The sequence below is a fragment of the Brassica oleracea genome, chromosome C4 (assembly GCF_000695525.1).
Source record: "Brassica oleracea var. oleracea cultivar TO1000 chromosome C4, BOL, whole genome shotgun sequence".
In the NCBI taxonomy this organism is placed as follows: domain Eukaryota; kingdom Viridiplantae; phylum Streptophyta; class Magnoliopsida; order Brassicales; family Brassicaceae; genus Brassica; species Brassica oleracea.
Genome location: NC_027751.1, coordinates 39,731,917 through 39,745,968, shown reverse-complemented (window position 1 = coordinate 39,745,968; position 14,052 = coordinate 39,731,917). Strand labels below are relative to the sequence as shown.

General features: G+C 38.7%; 2 protein-coding genes across 2 annotated transcripts; one reads left to right on the top strand and one right to left on the bottom strand.

Moving 5' to 3' along the window:
* The first annotated feature begins 611 nt into the window (after positions 1 to 611).
* LOC106340020 lies at positions 612 to 1,188 on the top strand. The gene has a single exon (XM_013778890.1). The coding sequence runs from the start codon at positions 674 to 676 to the stop codon at positions 1,010 to 1,012; it is 339 nt and encodes a 112-aa protein (XP_013634344.1). The 5' UTR covers positions 612 to 673; the 3' UTR covers positions 1,013 to 1,188.
* A 1,636-nt stretch (positions 1,189 to 2,824) lies between these two features.
* Positions 2,825 to 12,761, bottom strand: LOC106342817 (serine/threonine-protein kinase ATR). Its single transcript, XM_013781852.1, has 15 exons — positions 12,593 to 12,761; positions 12,357 to 12,501; positions 12,171 to 12,283; positions 11,771 to 12,087; positions 11,539 to 11,663; positions 11,241 to 11,385; positions 10,567 to 11,112; positions 10,412 to 10,487; positions 10,017 to 10,320; positions 8,574 to 9,821; positions 5,006 to 8,372; positions 4,339 to 4,908; positions 3,560 to 4,180; positions 3,266 to 3,460; positions 2,825 to 3,168 (listed from the first exon to the last, which is right to left on the bottom strand). Exons 1-15 carry the CDS (start codon positions 12,759 to 12,761, stop codon positions 3,019 to 3,021), a joined length of 8,091 nt encoding a protein of 2,696 aa, XP_013637306.1. The 3' UTR covers positions 2,825 to 3,018.
* Between the last annotated feature and the right edge of the window lie 1,291 nt (positions 12,762 to 14,052).

Genomic DNA, 14,052 nt, shown 5'->3' with positions numbered 1-14,052 from the left:
AATATATGGTCCCATTAAAATTATAAATTAATAATTTATATGTATACATATTTATATAAGTAAAAACTTATTATTATATTGTTAGTTTTATATTTATAATGGAATTACTTCTATATTTTCTTAGCACTTAATATATTTTTAAGAAGATTTAGTAATATTATATCTATAACCACATTTAAGTTCTATATAATATATATTATATACACAAAATAATATAACGAAATAATATAAATGTCAAATTTCAAAAAATAAAAATTAATGTCTATAAGCTAAAATCAAATATTTTTCTTATCTTATAATAAATATATCTTAAAATAAAAAATCTAAATAAAGAAACTTTTGTAAATTAATATCTCTATAAATTAATAAAATTTCAAAATCCCAACATTATTAATTTATAGAAATTCTACTGTATAGGAATACAATACTAGAGTTTAAAACCTCTAGAACATGGACTTATGGGATTACATGGACATCCATAAAATATTTCATAACACATTTCTTATATTAGTATTTTTTAAAATTATAAACGGGCTTTGAAATGGGCCAAAAGAAGTGACAACAAACCAAAGAGATTAGACCAAAATGGCCCACAGGAGGAGGGGAGGGGGTTTGAGAGATAAACCCTAAATCGAAGACTTGCTGCTCGGTTTAGTTCTCTCGGTGATCATCGATGGCGAGTCGGCTCAAGGAGATAGTGAAGAAGTACGGGAAAGTAGCGCTGGGGGTCCATTTCTCCGTCTCCGGCGTCTCGATCAGCGGATTCTACATCGCCATCAAGAACAACGTGGATGTGGAGTCGCTCCTGGACAAGTACCAAATCCCTTGGTTCTCGTCCGATGAGAAAGCTTCGGCGGAGGAAAAGAGCCGTCAGCTGGCGAAATCAGCAGGCGGAGCCCTAGCTTTGGCGGTTCTGTGCAATAAGGCCCTGTTTCCGATAAGGGTGCCGATCACCATGGCGTTGACTCCTCCGATCGCTAGATTCCTCAGGCAGAGAAAGATCGTCGGATGAATTTGCTCTCCGCAAACATTTCATCATCTGTTCTAAGTTCTTTTTTTTTTTTGTGTTGGATGAGAAATTTCAGAGATACATTGATGCTTATTGTATTGAGTGAATCCCAAAATAGTTTATGAAATGAGCATTTTCCCAATAAACATAACAATTTGGAAATCAAAATAGCTTCTTTTCTTTTAGAAATGTTAGAAATGGCCAAAAGCTTTTTGTTTCTTGGTTTGATTCTCTTTCAGATGATCCAAATGAAAATCGGAGTTTATAAAGCAATGATGGTCTCTGACTTTCATAGACTCTTACGCTAGGCCCCTACTTGTATTGGTCACCAACACACAGCTTTCAGAGAGCAGCCTCTACATTGATGTGGTCCCGTTTCTTGCTTGAATTCATAGTATTGTCTCAGTTCTTGTGGTGTCTCTATGCTTATGGGTAGAACTTCTTTGACATTGGTATATGTACGTCTTCCCCCACTCTGTTTATATATGTATTCTGTAGAGAACACCCTAACTAAACAACAACAGCTCAGGTTGATTGATTCCTTGAAGTTTCTATTTGTGCATCCAAATCAAAGAGCTAAGTTTTAAAGATTAAAAAACTGAGACAAAAGGAAAATAACGACTCTCGTGATCGTTCTTTTCCTACTAAACACAGTTAAGAAACAAAACTAGCATTTACTTCTTCCTTCGCTTCCCATGGGCCATGGCCATGTAATAATCAATACAGCTACAACATGTATAGACTAGTTAACAGATCCTGGAACATATATATAGCATGGTTCAAGGCGCCAGTTTGTTCTGTAGCATGCTCATAAGGTTTGCAGCAAAGCATGCACCCAAAATGGCAAGCTATGGCAGGGTGAAAACGGCAGTGGTTTAAGTGGCAGAGTAATGGCAATGATGCAGTCTGACGAGAAGGCTTTAAAAACAATTATCTTAATCAGTCTCGATTGTGTTCAGCAAATCAGTCTCGATTGTGTTCAGCAGTTTAATCACTCTTTTTCCCAATACATTTATTCTCTTTGTTCTCAATATATTTTTTTTCTTTGTTCATCTTTTTTTTTTGTAACACCTTTTTCTTTGTTCATCTTATTACTCTATAAAAATATCATAATCAGAAAACAAAAAAAATCATGTTTCAGTATATATATGTACTCGAAAAAACAACCTGGAAGAAATAACAAATATTAATCAAAAGCAAGGGTGTATGATTTGACAAATGTTATTTTTTCAATCAGGAGAACCAATATAGAAAAGTAAGCTATGTCAATTCCAACTTCAGTGGCACAAAACTGATCTGGAAGCCTCAAGTAGACCAAGTGGTCTTGGTTTTTTCTTCTGGTTTAGTAGATTGATTCAAGTGTCTCCAGGATGAGGCACACATATCTAAGGTTTGACATACGAGAATCAAGTCAGAAATCAAGCTTCAAGTGACAGTTATCGAAATTTCATTTTCTATATATTTACAACCAATGATGATATTAAGATTGCGCAAGGTTGTATTTTTTATTCGAGTGTGATGGGATATATTTTCAATTTTGTATCTACAAGAAGTAAGAAGACTAATGTGAAGAGTGATTTTGATCTGTTTGAAGAGAATGATAATAGATGAGCGATTTGCAATGATTGGAGATGGGATTGCGCTTATTGGAGGATCCGATGACACGGACGATGTGCCTCCCAAACTCTCATAGAGGAGACATTGATCCAGGTGAACCATGCAAGAAACTCTGGCGATTGCACCATCTCCAGCGAAGAAAATGCTTTGACCAGTTCATCGATGGTTGGCTTGGGACTAAAGAAGGAGCGTCGGGGTAAGATTTGTATGTAGATAAATTACTTTTGGCAATATTTGTAGCCACCCATGTTGCCATAGGCGACTCATGAACAATCAACTTAAATCTATTGTTCTGTGCTGTGATTAAGAGGCACAAATAAGGCATTTCATAGGATATTTATTATTTCCATGTTAAAATTAAGTGGCACCATGCAATATTTGATAGGTTTAAATCAGAACCAGGGCATCCACCAGATATACATCTTCCCAAGATTCTCAAGTGAAACTGCATCAGAAATTAACCGGCGAGCTTGCCCTTCTACTGGTAGGGGAACACCAATAACCACCCCGCGCAGCCGGGCTTCAATGCTGCTTATGGCCCGCTGTTATTGCCAAGTTTATCACACGTTCAATTAGAAGACAAAAGGTATGAATAGCAGTGAATGACATGTACGAGAAGCATCAGACTATTATGCAAACCTGTGCATGTGGGTTCTGAACTTCTACACCGCTTGATTTGTGTGATTTTGTCCACTCCACAAGAGGATCGTGGATGAAGGTCTCCAGGATGCTCATCAGTGTCTCCCTATGTGTCCTCAACACTGTGAGAGTGATTTCACATACCTTCATGAAGATGCCCTCATATCCAGTGATGCCCAAACCATCTATCATGTTCTGTCGTTTGGCAAACCAACATTTTACATGGTCATTATTATTATATAACCAAGGGGGCAAAAGTATCAAAATAGAACACACATACAAACGAGAGCTTGCCTGGGTCAATCTGAATGGCACCAACTCAGGCTTCTCCAGTTGCAGGCCTTTGTCAAATAAGCAACTGAAGTCTACATGAACACAGTCACCTGAAGTAGAATCAAAGAGTATATTTTCTCCATGACGGTCCCCAAGTCCAACAACATGCCCAACCATGGACCAAACTGCTGTGGTGTGAGCATAAGCTACACGCGACCTAAACCAAGCAGCTGGTTCAGAAAACGTTGTCAAGAACCATTTATGGAAAAGTGGAGGGAACATAGGGAGGATCTTGGTCTTGAGCATCTCACACTCCTTTTTAGCAGCACACTGATCATATATTCTTTTAATTTGAGGATTTGTTTTCTGCCGATCAAACCTCCCACAGGACATGTATATATCCTGTAAAATATGGCGGAGTCCACGTGTATGTGGAACCCACTCCACCATACCACAGTCCTCAGTCAGCGGAACTACTGCAAATGTGCGGATATATAGCTTCCTTCGCCTGCTCTCGGGATATTTGGATAGTAACCTGTTTATCATCGCAGTAAATTCCATCATCCGAGCATCTTTCCTTAGATCATCCTTGGGCTTGCAGAGGAACGGATACTCAATACCATCATTTCCCAGCAGAATAATCTGAATATACAAAATACAATTTGTTGGGACTGATTCTCGAAGATAAAAATGTATCTTATGTTATTAGCAGACATAAAAGGAGACGAGCAGAGAGCAGTGCAGAGAATCATGGAACCAGAGAATCACATTTTCAATCCGTGAAAAAGGGAAAAGCATACCTTCTTTGGGCGCTGAAGGGATGAAAGTATCTCGGCTTCATCAGTTATACCAGATATAGTTGGTAGATCCGAACCAGAAAAGACACTGGCAGAGTGTCGTTCATTATTCTTCGTATCGAATGCTGGTAGGGTAATTGTAAGAGATTGTTGAATTGGCATGATGATGTCCAGCGGCATCATTCTTTTCAAGGCACTGAACTCAGTCGCTATATTAATAATCTTGGATCTTGGTTGTCCCCCATGGAAGCACAGTTTAATGAAATGATCAGTCAAGCTAGCAAACTGAATGAACATATTGTGCCCTCTGTCACTTTGGTTGAAACCTTTCCGTGCACCTTGTAGAATTTCTGCAGCTGCTTCCCTCCTAGCAGGAACAGCTGATTTCGAAACAGCAGCCATAATCCAGAGCCCTTGCTGAGGAAATTGGTGTAGAACAGAGGTGATTATATTTTTAACCATTTGCACTGTTTCCCCGTTCTGGTGACAGATTCTAGATACCAACTGAGGCAACACAGTTAACCATTGATAGGTTGGCAGATCCTTTAAGCAGCCCCTCATTAAACTCATTATCTGCCAGAACAATCAAAAATATTGTTAACTTATGAAATAGGAGAAGTATTAAATATCGAAGAGCTATATAAAATAGAGAGTACACAGTCAGTACTACCTTCATATGAGTACTTTTCATTTCCTTATTTCCTGCTGAACCACTCATTTGATAGATAGTACCAAAGTCAAACCATAGTGTTAACAACCTCGGAAGTGCTTGAAAGAGATTCTTGTGCCCACTGTGAAGTCCCTTAGCATAGAAATACATTCCCTTAAATAGGTACTCCCACCCTGCTTTCTCAGTGCCCGAGTTCGACGAGACTGAACCTTTTTTGCTGCCTGCAGAGCTCAATACAATGCTCTCTTGTTGACACTTTCTTGCATCAACATATAGTTCATCATAATACTTAGCCAGGTGGAAATATCCCTTTTCCCAGGGCTGCAAGTCCTTCACTTGGGTGTAAAGATTTAAAACATCTTTCTTTTGTTTTTGCCCGCTGTGGTGGATCCATTTGGTATACAGAAGAAGCGTCTTCGCAACATCCTTTTTGTCACTGAAAGATTGTGTGTTACGAACTGCTGGCTCTGGATTTGGGGGAGCCATCAATAAGCTATTGATAGAAGAAATTACAGTGGAGTCAACAACTCCCTCAGGCATATTCAGGAGAGATTGTTGTAGCTCTATAATGGCACTGTCCGAACGCCTAGTTATCCAAAGAAGTTTTGCCTTTTCCATGTGAACATTAGGTGCACCAGAAGCCTGAGCTTCCAAAATTGCCCTGTGAGCTGTCTCATAGTGCCCAGCCAAACGGCAAAGCTTTGCATATTGAAGCCAACAGTTCCCAACTTGAGCACCAAGCCCAGAGGCACCAAAGACAAGCCTTCGGAAAGCTAAAAGGGTTTCCCTTGTCCACAATGATGATTGAGTGAACCTGAGCCGGTTCTCCCAGTTATCAACTACTTTTGAAAACACTGGATCACTTGTACTAAATGATTTCTCCAGATATGATTCCCCATTAAGAAGCGCCTGGAAGTCCTCTAGCTCTCTTAGCAAGTGAAGTTTGACAGCAAAAGGATAAGCTCGTGTATAGGAGTCCATGCCTGCAGCAGCTAGAGGAGCAATGAGAGCTTGTTTGGAAATTGCTATTCTCTCAGCTACGGAATATTGATCCTTCTTCATCATTGCTTGGAGAATCTTTGCAACATCTCTGTCAAAAGAGGCATTACTGTCTGAACTACTGAAGAGTAGACCTTCTTCATCTGCTCCACCAAGATACTCATCCATCAAGTCCCATTTTCCGAGTCTCCATGCAGCTTGTACACCTTGCGTACACCACGTTTTCTTGTACTCAGGTACTCTGGAAATTAGTCCGTCAACATGAGTGACCATTGTCTGATGGTGGCACATGTTAAGTAAGCAATTAAGAACATCTGAGTGTCTTTGAACTGATGTTGGTTCCATCTGAAGGGCTTGTTCACATGCAGTAAAAACTTCTGCCCAGTTACCAGATTTCTTATCTATCAACAATTGGTCTTGCAAACTTAACGATTTGCTTAAACTTGCAAAGCCAGAAAGACCATCAGGCTCGTCAAGACAGCTGTATATTCCCATCAGAGAAGAAACATCAGCATTTTCAAAGAAGCCTGTCTTCTCAGCTGCCGGATTCAAGGAACCCGACTTTTCACGTACATGGGATTCAAGGTACATCAACGACCTAGCATATGCTTGACACCTGAATGATGCCCTAGCAAGGGTCACCTTGGGAATAGCAAGCAAAAGCTCCAACACATATTTACACTGTACAAGAAGTTGATCCTGTTCTGTTGTTGAAGTTGAAACCTGGTCTTTTGATTTGGATGCTACTTGTCTACCGCCTGATGACTGTACAGACAATGAGAGTGCTACTCCCTGCTTCACATCATCAACCCATTGCCCAAGGTTGTCAAGAAGCGTGAAAACAGATTGAACACAAACTTCACTCTGACCAACACCAAAATTGTTTGCCCCACTATTTTCTGATGTAGCAGCATCAAGAACAGAAAGGATCTCTTCCGAAATGCTAAGCCGTGCTGCCTCGGTCCCATGGCAAACAACATCCAAAACTAAATATGGTAAGAGATAAGTAGCTGTCTGCATATCGTGACGCACTATGCCCCGGCAAGCAGCAAATATGCTTACACGGGATCCATTTGCATGTGCTGTCAATTTCTTTATCCAGTAGGATAGCCATCTTCTGAATGACATAGAAGGCCGATAAATTGGTCCAGCTGATCCAGGGTCAGACACATTTGGAAGCTGAAACCTTGAAGTCAGGCAGGGAGCTATTAGTTCTTTAACATAGTTTGAGAACCGGCCCCATAGTTTTTGTCCCCTTTCATTCACTTCACTGCTACGTCCATACTTTATTGAACCAGATACACTGACTTGCACAGGTTCCTGAGGCGTAAGGACAACAACATTCCCAGCTAATGATGGCTCACAACCAGCAATCTTTAGTAATTCCTGTATAGCAAGAGCAGCAGAGTCTTGTATGATTGTATCCTGTGCAGCTCTAAAAGCTCTTGTCAAGTGTTTGTCGATGAGCTCAAAGATAAGATCATCATCTGAGCACTGGATTTTAAAACGGTTGCACGAAGCAACTCTCACTTTGGCGGGGTCAACAGCACCTACAGCTCCAAGACAATCTGCACAGACTAACTTCAACCTCTGACCCACTGTAGTTCTTGATTCTTCTGAACATCCCTGTAGTAACGATGTGATCAAAGAGCTCAAGATCTCCATGTCTGACATAAGTTCATCGGAAATCAGTGCAGCAACATCTTCATTTCTTTGATATAACAATTTGCTTAGCTCACATGCCACCATGTATCTAACATTCAGGTTCTCATGTTTCATACCATTTACAATTTCCCGTAACTGATCCTTCAGGCTCATTAATCCACGTGCTTCTTGAATAGCATTGTTCAGTCCTGCTAAAGAAGGTATGCTAGGTAAGAGTGGGAACTCACAGATGTGCTGCTTTAGTATATCTCTATTCTTCAAAACAAGTTCTTCAAGAATTTTCACCACTTCGTCTAGACATACATGGGGACCTTCCTTCTCTCTTTCCAAGAAGGGTATAAGCGCCGCAAAAACCTGAGAAATCACATGTTTTATGCTAGACGGCGAGACGGCAGCCAATTTTTTTGTGAAAAAATGCAAGACAAAGAGACCCTCGCTCTGAAGTGCATCTTTGTCAATGGCATGCATAAGGAGAACCATAAGCTTCGGCACATATGTGCTGAGATAATGACCCATCATCTCAATGAGCAGCTTAATACGCTTCAATGCTTGTTTCTGAAGGAAAATATCATCGGCATGAAGCATTTTTCTGTCAATACTGTTAAGGAGTCCAACAAAATGGTTTTGTAAGAATCCTGGAAGATCTTCAGCATTTGTTAAGACTTTTGAGATTTTCTTTATTGCCTCAGGCAGTCTCTGTAGCCTGCATAAGGAAAATTCTGAAATCAAACAGTATGTCATAAGAACAAACAAACACCAGGACGTTCAGTTATTTGTTTAAAATGATGATTGAAGTTTCCTCTCACGACTTTAAACAACCTCTATCTAGTCCGGTTAATATGTCAACATTAATGAGCACACGATAGAGCCGTAACCATGCATCAAAAGAAGAAGGACAACATACCGTCTATCTGTCTCGGGTGTATCAGCAATGTCCAAAAAGCACACGAGCTCATCTAAGAGTGCAGGTAGTGCAGCAGAAAAAATTTCTTTGTTGTCAGAACCAATCTGTGAATGATACAACTGCAAAACTGAGAGGAGATTCTTCTCTTCTTCTTGATTCAGAGCAAAAGCAAGAACTCTGGGTAGCCAATTTACTATTAGAGGTACCACATCTGTGTCTAATAACTTGGCCAGTTCGTTCAAGGTCTTTGCTGCTTGAGCATTGTCCTGCCAATATACCAAGAGCTTAGGAAGAACAACAGGGACCATTTTCTTCACTAGTTCTTCAGTTTCAACACCCAAAACAGCCTCTGCAAATTCTCTTACTACATTTGGACGGATGGTCAGCCTGGCAGATAGATTATCAAACAATTTAGTTTGAATATGTGCAGCTCTGGAAAGTAGCATCGCAAATCCCCCTTTCACATGGATGTAGCATGACCGATTTATTAACCTTGACGCATTTATTCGGACGATCAAGTTTGGATGATCAAGCTGATCAATCAGCAGGAAAAGAGAAAACAAGAAAAGCTCACTGGTAATATCAACAGCTACCATAACTTCAGCTGCCGTTTCCAAGAGAGTCTGAATGACAAGCAGATCTTTCGCTGTTGCTAGAGAATTCTCAATCAAATCAAAAAAATTCCTTTCGCAACTTTTTTCCATAGCATCCTCATCAAGAAACAAACAGCTCACAATAGGTTGCTGTACAAAGATACCGATCTGCGCACAGAATGCTTCCCTTACATCTGTATTTACATGAAGTAGCAGATATTGAAGGCATCTTATCCATTGAGACCTTGTTCTGACCAGAATATCTGGGGTTGTGTGACCAAGAACTCTTTGTATTACTTCTACACAGGCTAGTTGAGTCTCTTCAGAAGAGTCATCATATAGAAGGTTAAAATATAAGGATTGAAGATCAGAGTAATCACAATGATGACCCATTTCTAAATTTCCCATCTCCGGAGTCTCTATGATTCTGAAATGCTTCTCATCTTTGCTTTCGATAAGTTTATCACACTTCGAACACTGGAACCCTTGAAGTAGACAGTTCAGAGTCTCATCTTTCTTTAGATCTTCATGTAGGAATAAATGGCATGCAGTTTTCTCTGGGCCAGTAGTACTTGATCCATATAGGCACGATAAGAAGCCAAGAGACTGAGGAATGGTTTTCTTAACCATCAAATCCTCTTCTTTCAACAAATGCCTACGAATGTAAGACAAAAGAACAGTTAAGTTACGTTTTAAAAGAACCCTGAGCAAAAAGAGCAATATGAACTTTAGATTCATTATAATGTCATTTTTCAAACTCATTTCAATGATTCTTTTAGTTGCTTTGATAGGTGCAATTACTGTGTCTCGTCAATAAAAAAGGTTTTGATTAGTAAAATTATCAACTTACTCCAGCCTTCGGAATATATGAGGAAGGGCATCAAGACCAGTGAAAAGAACTTTAAGTGGCATGGAGATAACAGCAACAGCTCGCACTTGTTCAGAATCATCTGAAAGAGCCATACTGAATATATCAAAACCACTCCCGGATTGTATTCCAAGCTTCGTCCATATCCCCACAGATAAGCACTTAGCCTTTCCTAGAGAACTAGGCCTCTTAAAAAGTAGAGAGTGCTTCCAAGGAAGCTTCAGCAAGACTTGTATCGCATCCAAATCATTCTCTTTACTTGTATATTCATGTTGTAAATCCAAATCTGCTGAACGGAGAAAACATCAAGAAATGCTGGATCCAAAACTTGTATAAAGCAAAAGGGAATGTCAGACTTCGTGGACAAGGAACGTTACCAAGAACGAGTAGCATATTGTATATTCCTTCCAAGTAAAGAGAGATGTCGAAGATGATAGGGTTTTTGTTCTCAACCTACATACGAATCATTTTTAAAAAAAAAATCATTTGAAAACTTTAATATAAGAAAAGGGATTGGGGAGTTTCTCGTTACCTGCTCAGCTATCCAGGGTATCCAGGCATACATCTGGCGAAACAAGCTATAAGTCATTCTGGTCCAGGGACATAAACAAAATGCATTGGTGAGAATGCTAAGTGCCACTATCGAAATTTCAGGCCGTAATAGACTAGGTCCAGCAGGTGGAGGCTTTAAAGATTCTACAGCTGAAATAAGCATCCTATGCAGATTGGCAGCATCCTTTCCATCAGTCTCATCAGTAATTTCAGGAGCAAAGTAAACCCCTTGTTGAGTATCAACACCAACTTTCTGGCGCTTCCTTTTGTGGGTACTTCCATCCTCCATATGCCTTTTTTGCCCAGCGTTAATACCCTGAACAGGTCTATCACTTGCTGCTGTTGTATGACTACCACATTTGGCTGTATAAAAATCAGGCCCAAGAACTACAAGAACTGCTTGAAAACATTCTATCAATTGAAAACAAGGTTCTGAAAGATGAAGCAACTCTAGAAGGCAATGTAGCTTCCAAACATAAGGAGGACAAGATTTCACAATCCGCACATATGCACTGCACAGGGAAGCCTGCATACATAAATACCCAGGCATGATTTACCAAAAAGTTGTTGAAAGTGCAGCACCAAAAATAAAATAAAAATAACTCATCAGAAATTCATAGAAGATTGAGACATGTGTATAAGATCCAAATATACCTTAAGCTCCTCACTCTTTGTTCTCTGTAATACATGAGGAAAGACCAATACTATACTTTCTGCAGTTAGTTTGACAGTAACATCAGAACAACTGGAATATACTGTCGCAAGGCAACGTCCAAGGGTAGAATCATAAACCGCATTCCTGTAACACAAACCCAGAATTTGAAGTCTTAAAATGAAGGTCATTTATCCGAAGTTTCATAGGAATATGTGAGGAAGGTAAACAGAAAAGATCCAAAAAAATTTAAAAATAATTCACAATCATGTCAGAATCTTGACAAGTTCGGGAACACACCTGTACACAGGAAGTCCTTCTTCATCTGCACTTAAAAGGAGTATGATTGACTGTATCAAACCCAAATGAGGGAGCATGTTGAAACTAAGGATAGATCCAACGAGAGAAGCAAGTTCAAAGCATGCCTTCCATATCAAAACAGATATCAGATTAGTATACCCAAAAATCATCACAGTAACACTAACAAATCAGAAAAAAAAATCACCAAGCTAATGAGCAAATATCAACTCACCATCTGCAGATCAGCACCACCAGAGCATACCAAAGAACAAGCAGCCTTTAAAAATGATGTATGGATGAGACCCTCAACGTAGAGTGTCCCCTCAGTGAGGCATTTACAGATGAGTTTAATAACACAAGTAGCAAAAGGCTCCCACCGTTTGGGTCCCAATAAGCTCAACACAAGACCATCCCCCTCTGCTGGCTTATTAGCAACAGGCAGATCACAGAGATGACAGGAATCACCCCAAACTCCGGAAAAGGACATAGAGAAACACCTAAACGGAATGTGAGATGCATCCGAATGAAGTGATGCAATAGGTTGCATATCTGGTGGACACATAGAAAAAAGGCATGTTAAGTAGAAGAACTCGTATTATATTAACATTCACAGAATCAGTTGGTCTTTGCACCTTGAATGGTCTGCAAAGCGTCCTGGAAGAACATACGGTAGGCCTTCCTTGAGTTGGAACGCAGCAGCATTAAGAGAGATCCAACAGTGTCAAGTATCACTACATGCCCAGGACTGCAATTGGTTAACAAGAGAAAAACATTAAACCGGAACTCGGTTTAGGAACCAGTGGGGCAATCAAACTTACACAAATTCTGGTTCAGCGAAAAAGGGCAAAATATGAGCAATCACAGGGAAAACAGCAGCAGGATCTCCGTGATAGAAAACTCCTGGAAGATTCCTCGCTGTGTGACCAACAAGCTTCAGTACAGCTGTCACTTCCCTCCTGCTCCCTGGCAAAATCAATCATCCACATCTGAGGTTTAACCTAATTGAATTCATCCAGAGGAGAAAATAGAGAAAGAGATTGTGGTGATTTGGTACCCAGAGAAGGGACGACGTATGCGTTCAGAAGATTAGGGATGACGGCCCGAAATCGAATCTCTAGAGCATCGTCTTCTCCGTAGGCGTGGCCAAGGTTATTAGCCGACGATGCTGCGACGCGTTCACGGAGTTTGTGAACCAAGCTCGAGAGATTATTGTCGTTCGCCATTTCAGTGTGTCCCAGAAGCTTCTTCTCCGCCTCTCTCCCCTCTTTCCCTTCCCTCCCAATTTTTTAAAAGAAAATAAAAAATGTAATTAGTGTAGTGACTGAAGAATAATTTGGGAGGGAAACCAAGAAAAAAATTGCAATATATAACAAACAAACTATCTATGCTATTATTTGAAAAGTAAATTTGCTGATTTGTCATCTTTTCCATGATTTTAGTTAATTTGATTATTTGTTATCTTTTTCATAATTTTAGGATACTTCTTTAAGATTTTAGTTAATTTGTTTACTCGTCATCTTTTCTATAATTATTGAATACGTCATTAGTTTAATTAATATTATTATTTAAATTTTTATTTTGATATCTATATATTTATCATGATATTTAATATAACTAATAAACATTAAACTATTCAAACGATATATATATACAATTATTTTTAAAAATGTATATTTAATATATAATTATTATGATATTTAAAACATTTAATTAATAAATAGCGATAATATCATCGTTACTTTTATCTTATATTAATTTTATAATTTTAATGACTAATATTATAACCAGTTTTTCTGATTTTTATTGGAATTATTGATCAAATACAGATTATTAAAAAAATTATATATAAGTATACTAATATATTTGAATTAATCGGTTTCATTGGTTTATTCGGTTTTATTGCTTAATATATTGAACCATATTCATATACTGCACTTTCTTAAAATATTATTCATTTGGTTTATTCAGTAGTACCAAATCCAAACTATTTTCTCTATTTCGGTTTGGTTTGGTTTTAAATAGTTCGGTTTTACCATATTGAACACTTCTAAACTATCTTTATTTTGTTAATGTTTTATATTTGTGATTTTTAACATTCTTTCAGTACCACATGATTTCATTTCAGTCAAAATACAATATATGTTAATTTCAATACAATTTTCGTAATTTAATTATTACTATAGAAAAGATTTTGATCTAAAATCACTACAAGAAAACATATTTTTTACTAGAGCAGTATTCGTTGTAAATTCGTCGTAAACGGGGTGTTACGACGAATTAACCTCGAAAGATGTTTCGTTGTTAAACGTCCGTCGTAACGGAGGTTTTGTCATAAACGACTCGTTACGTTTCGTCGTTTACGACGAAATATATTCCTCGTAAAGCGCCGGGAAAGAATTCGTCGTAAACGACACGTAAGATTTCGTGGTAAAGCCCACATAATGATTTCGATGTAAAGCACACGTAAATACTTTCATTGTAAATCACTCGTAAACATTTCGATGTAAAACCCTC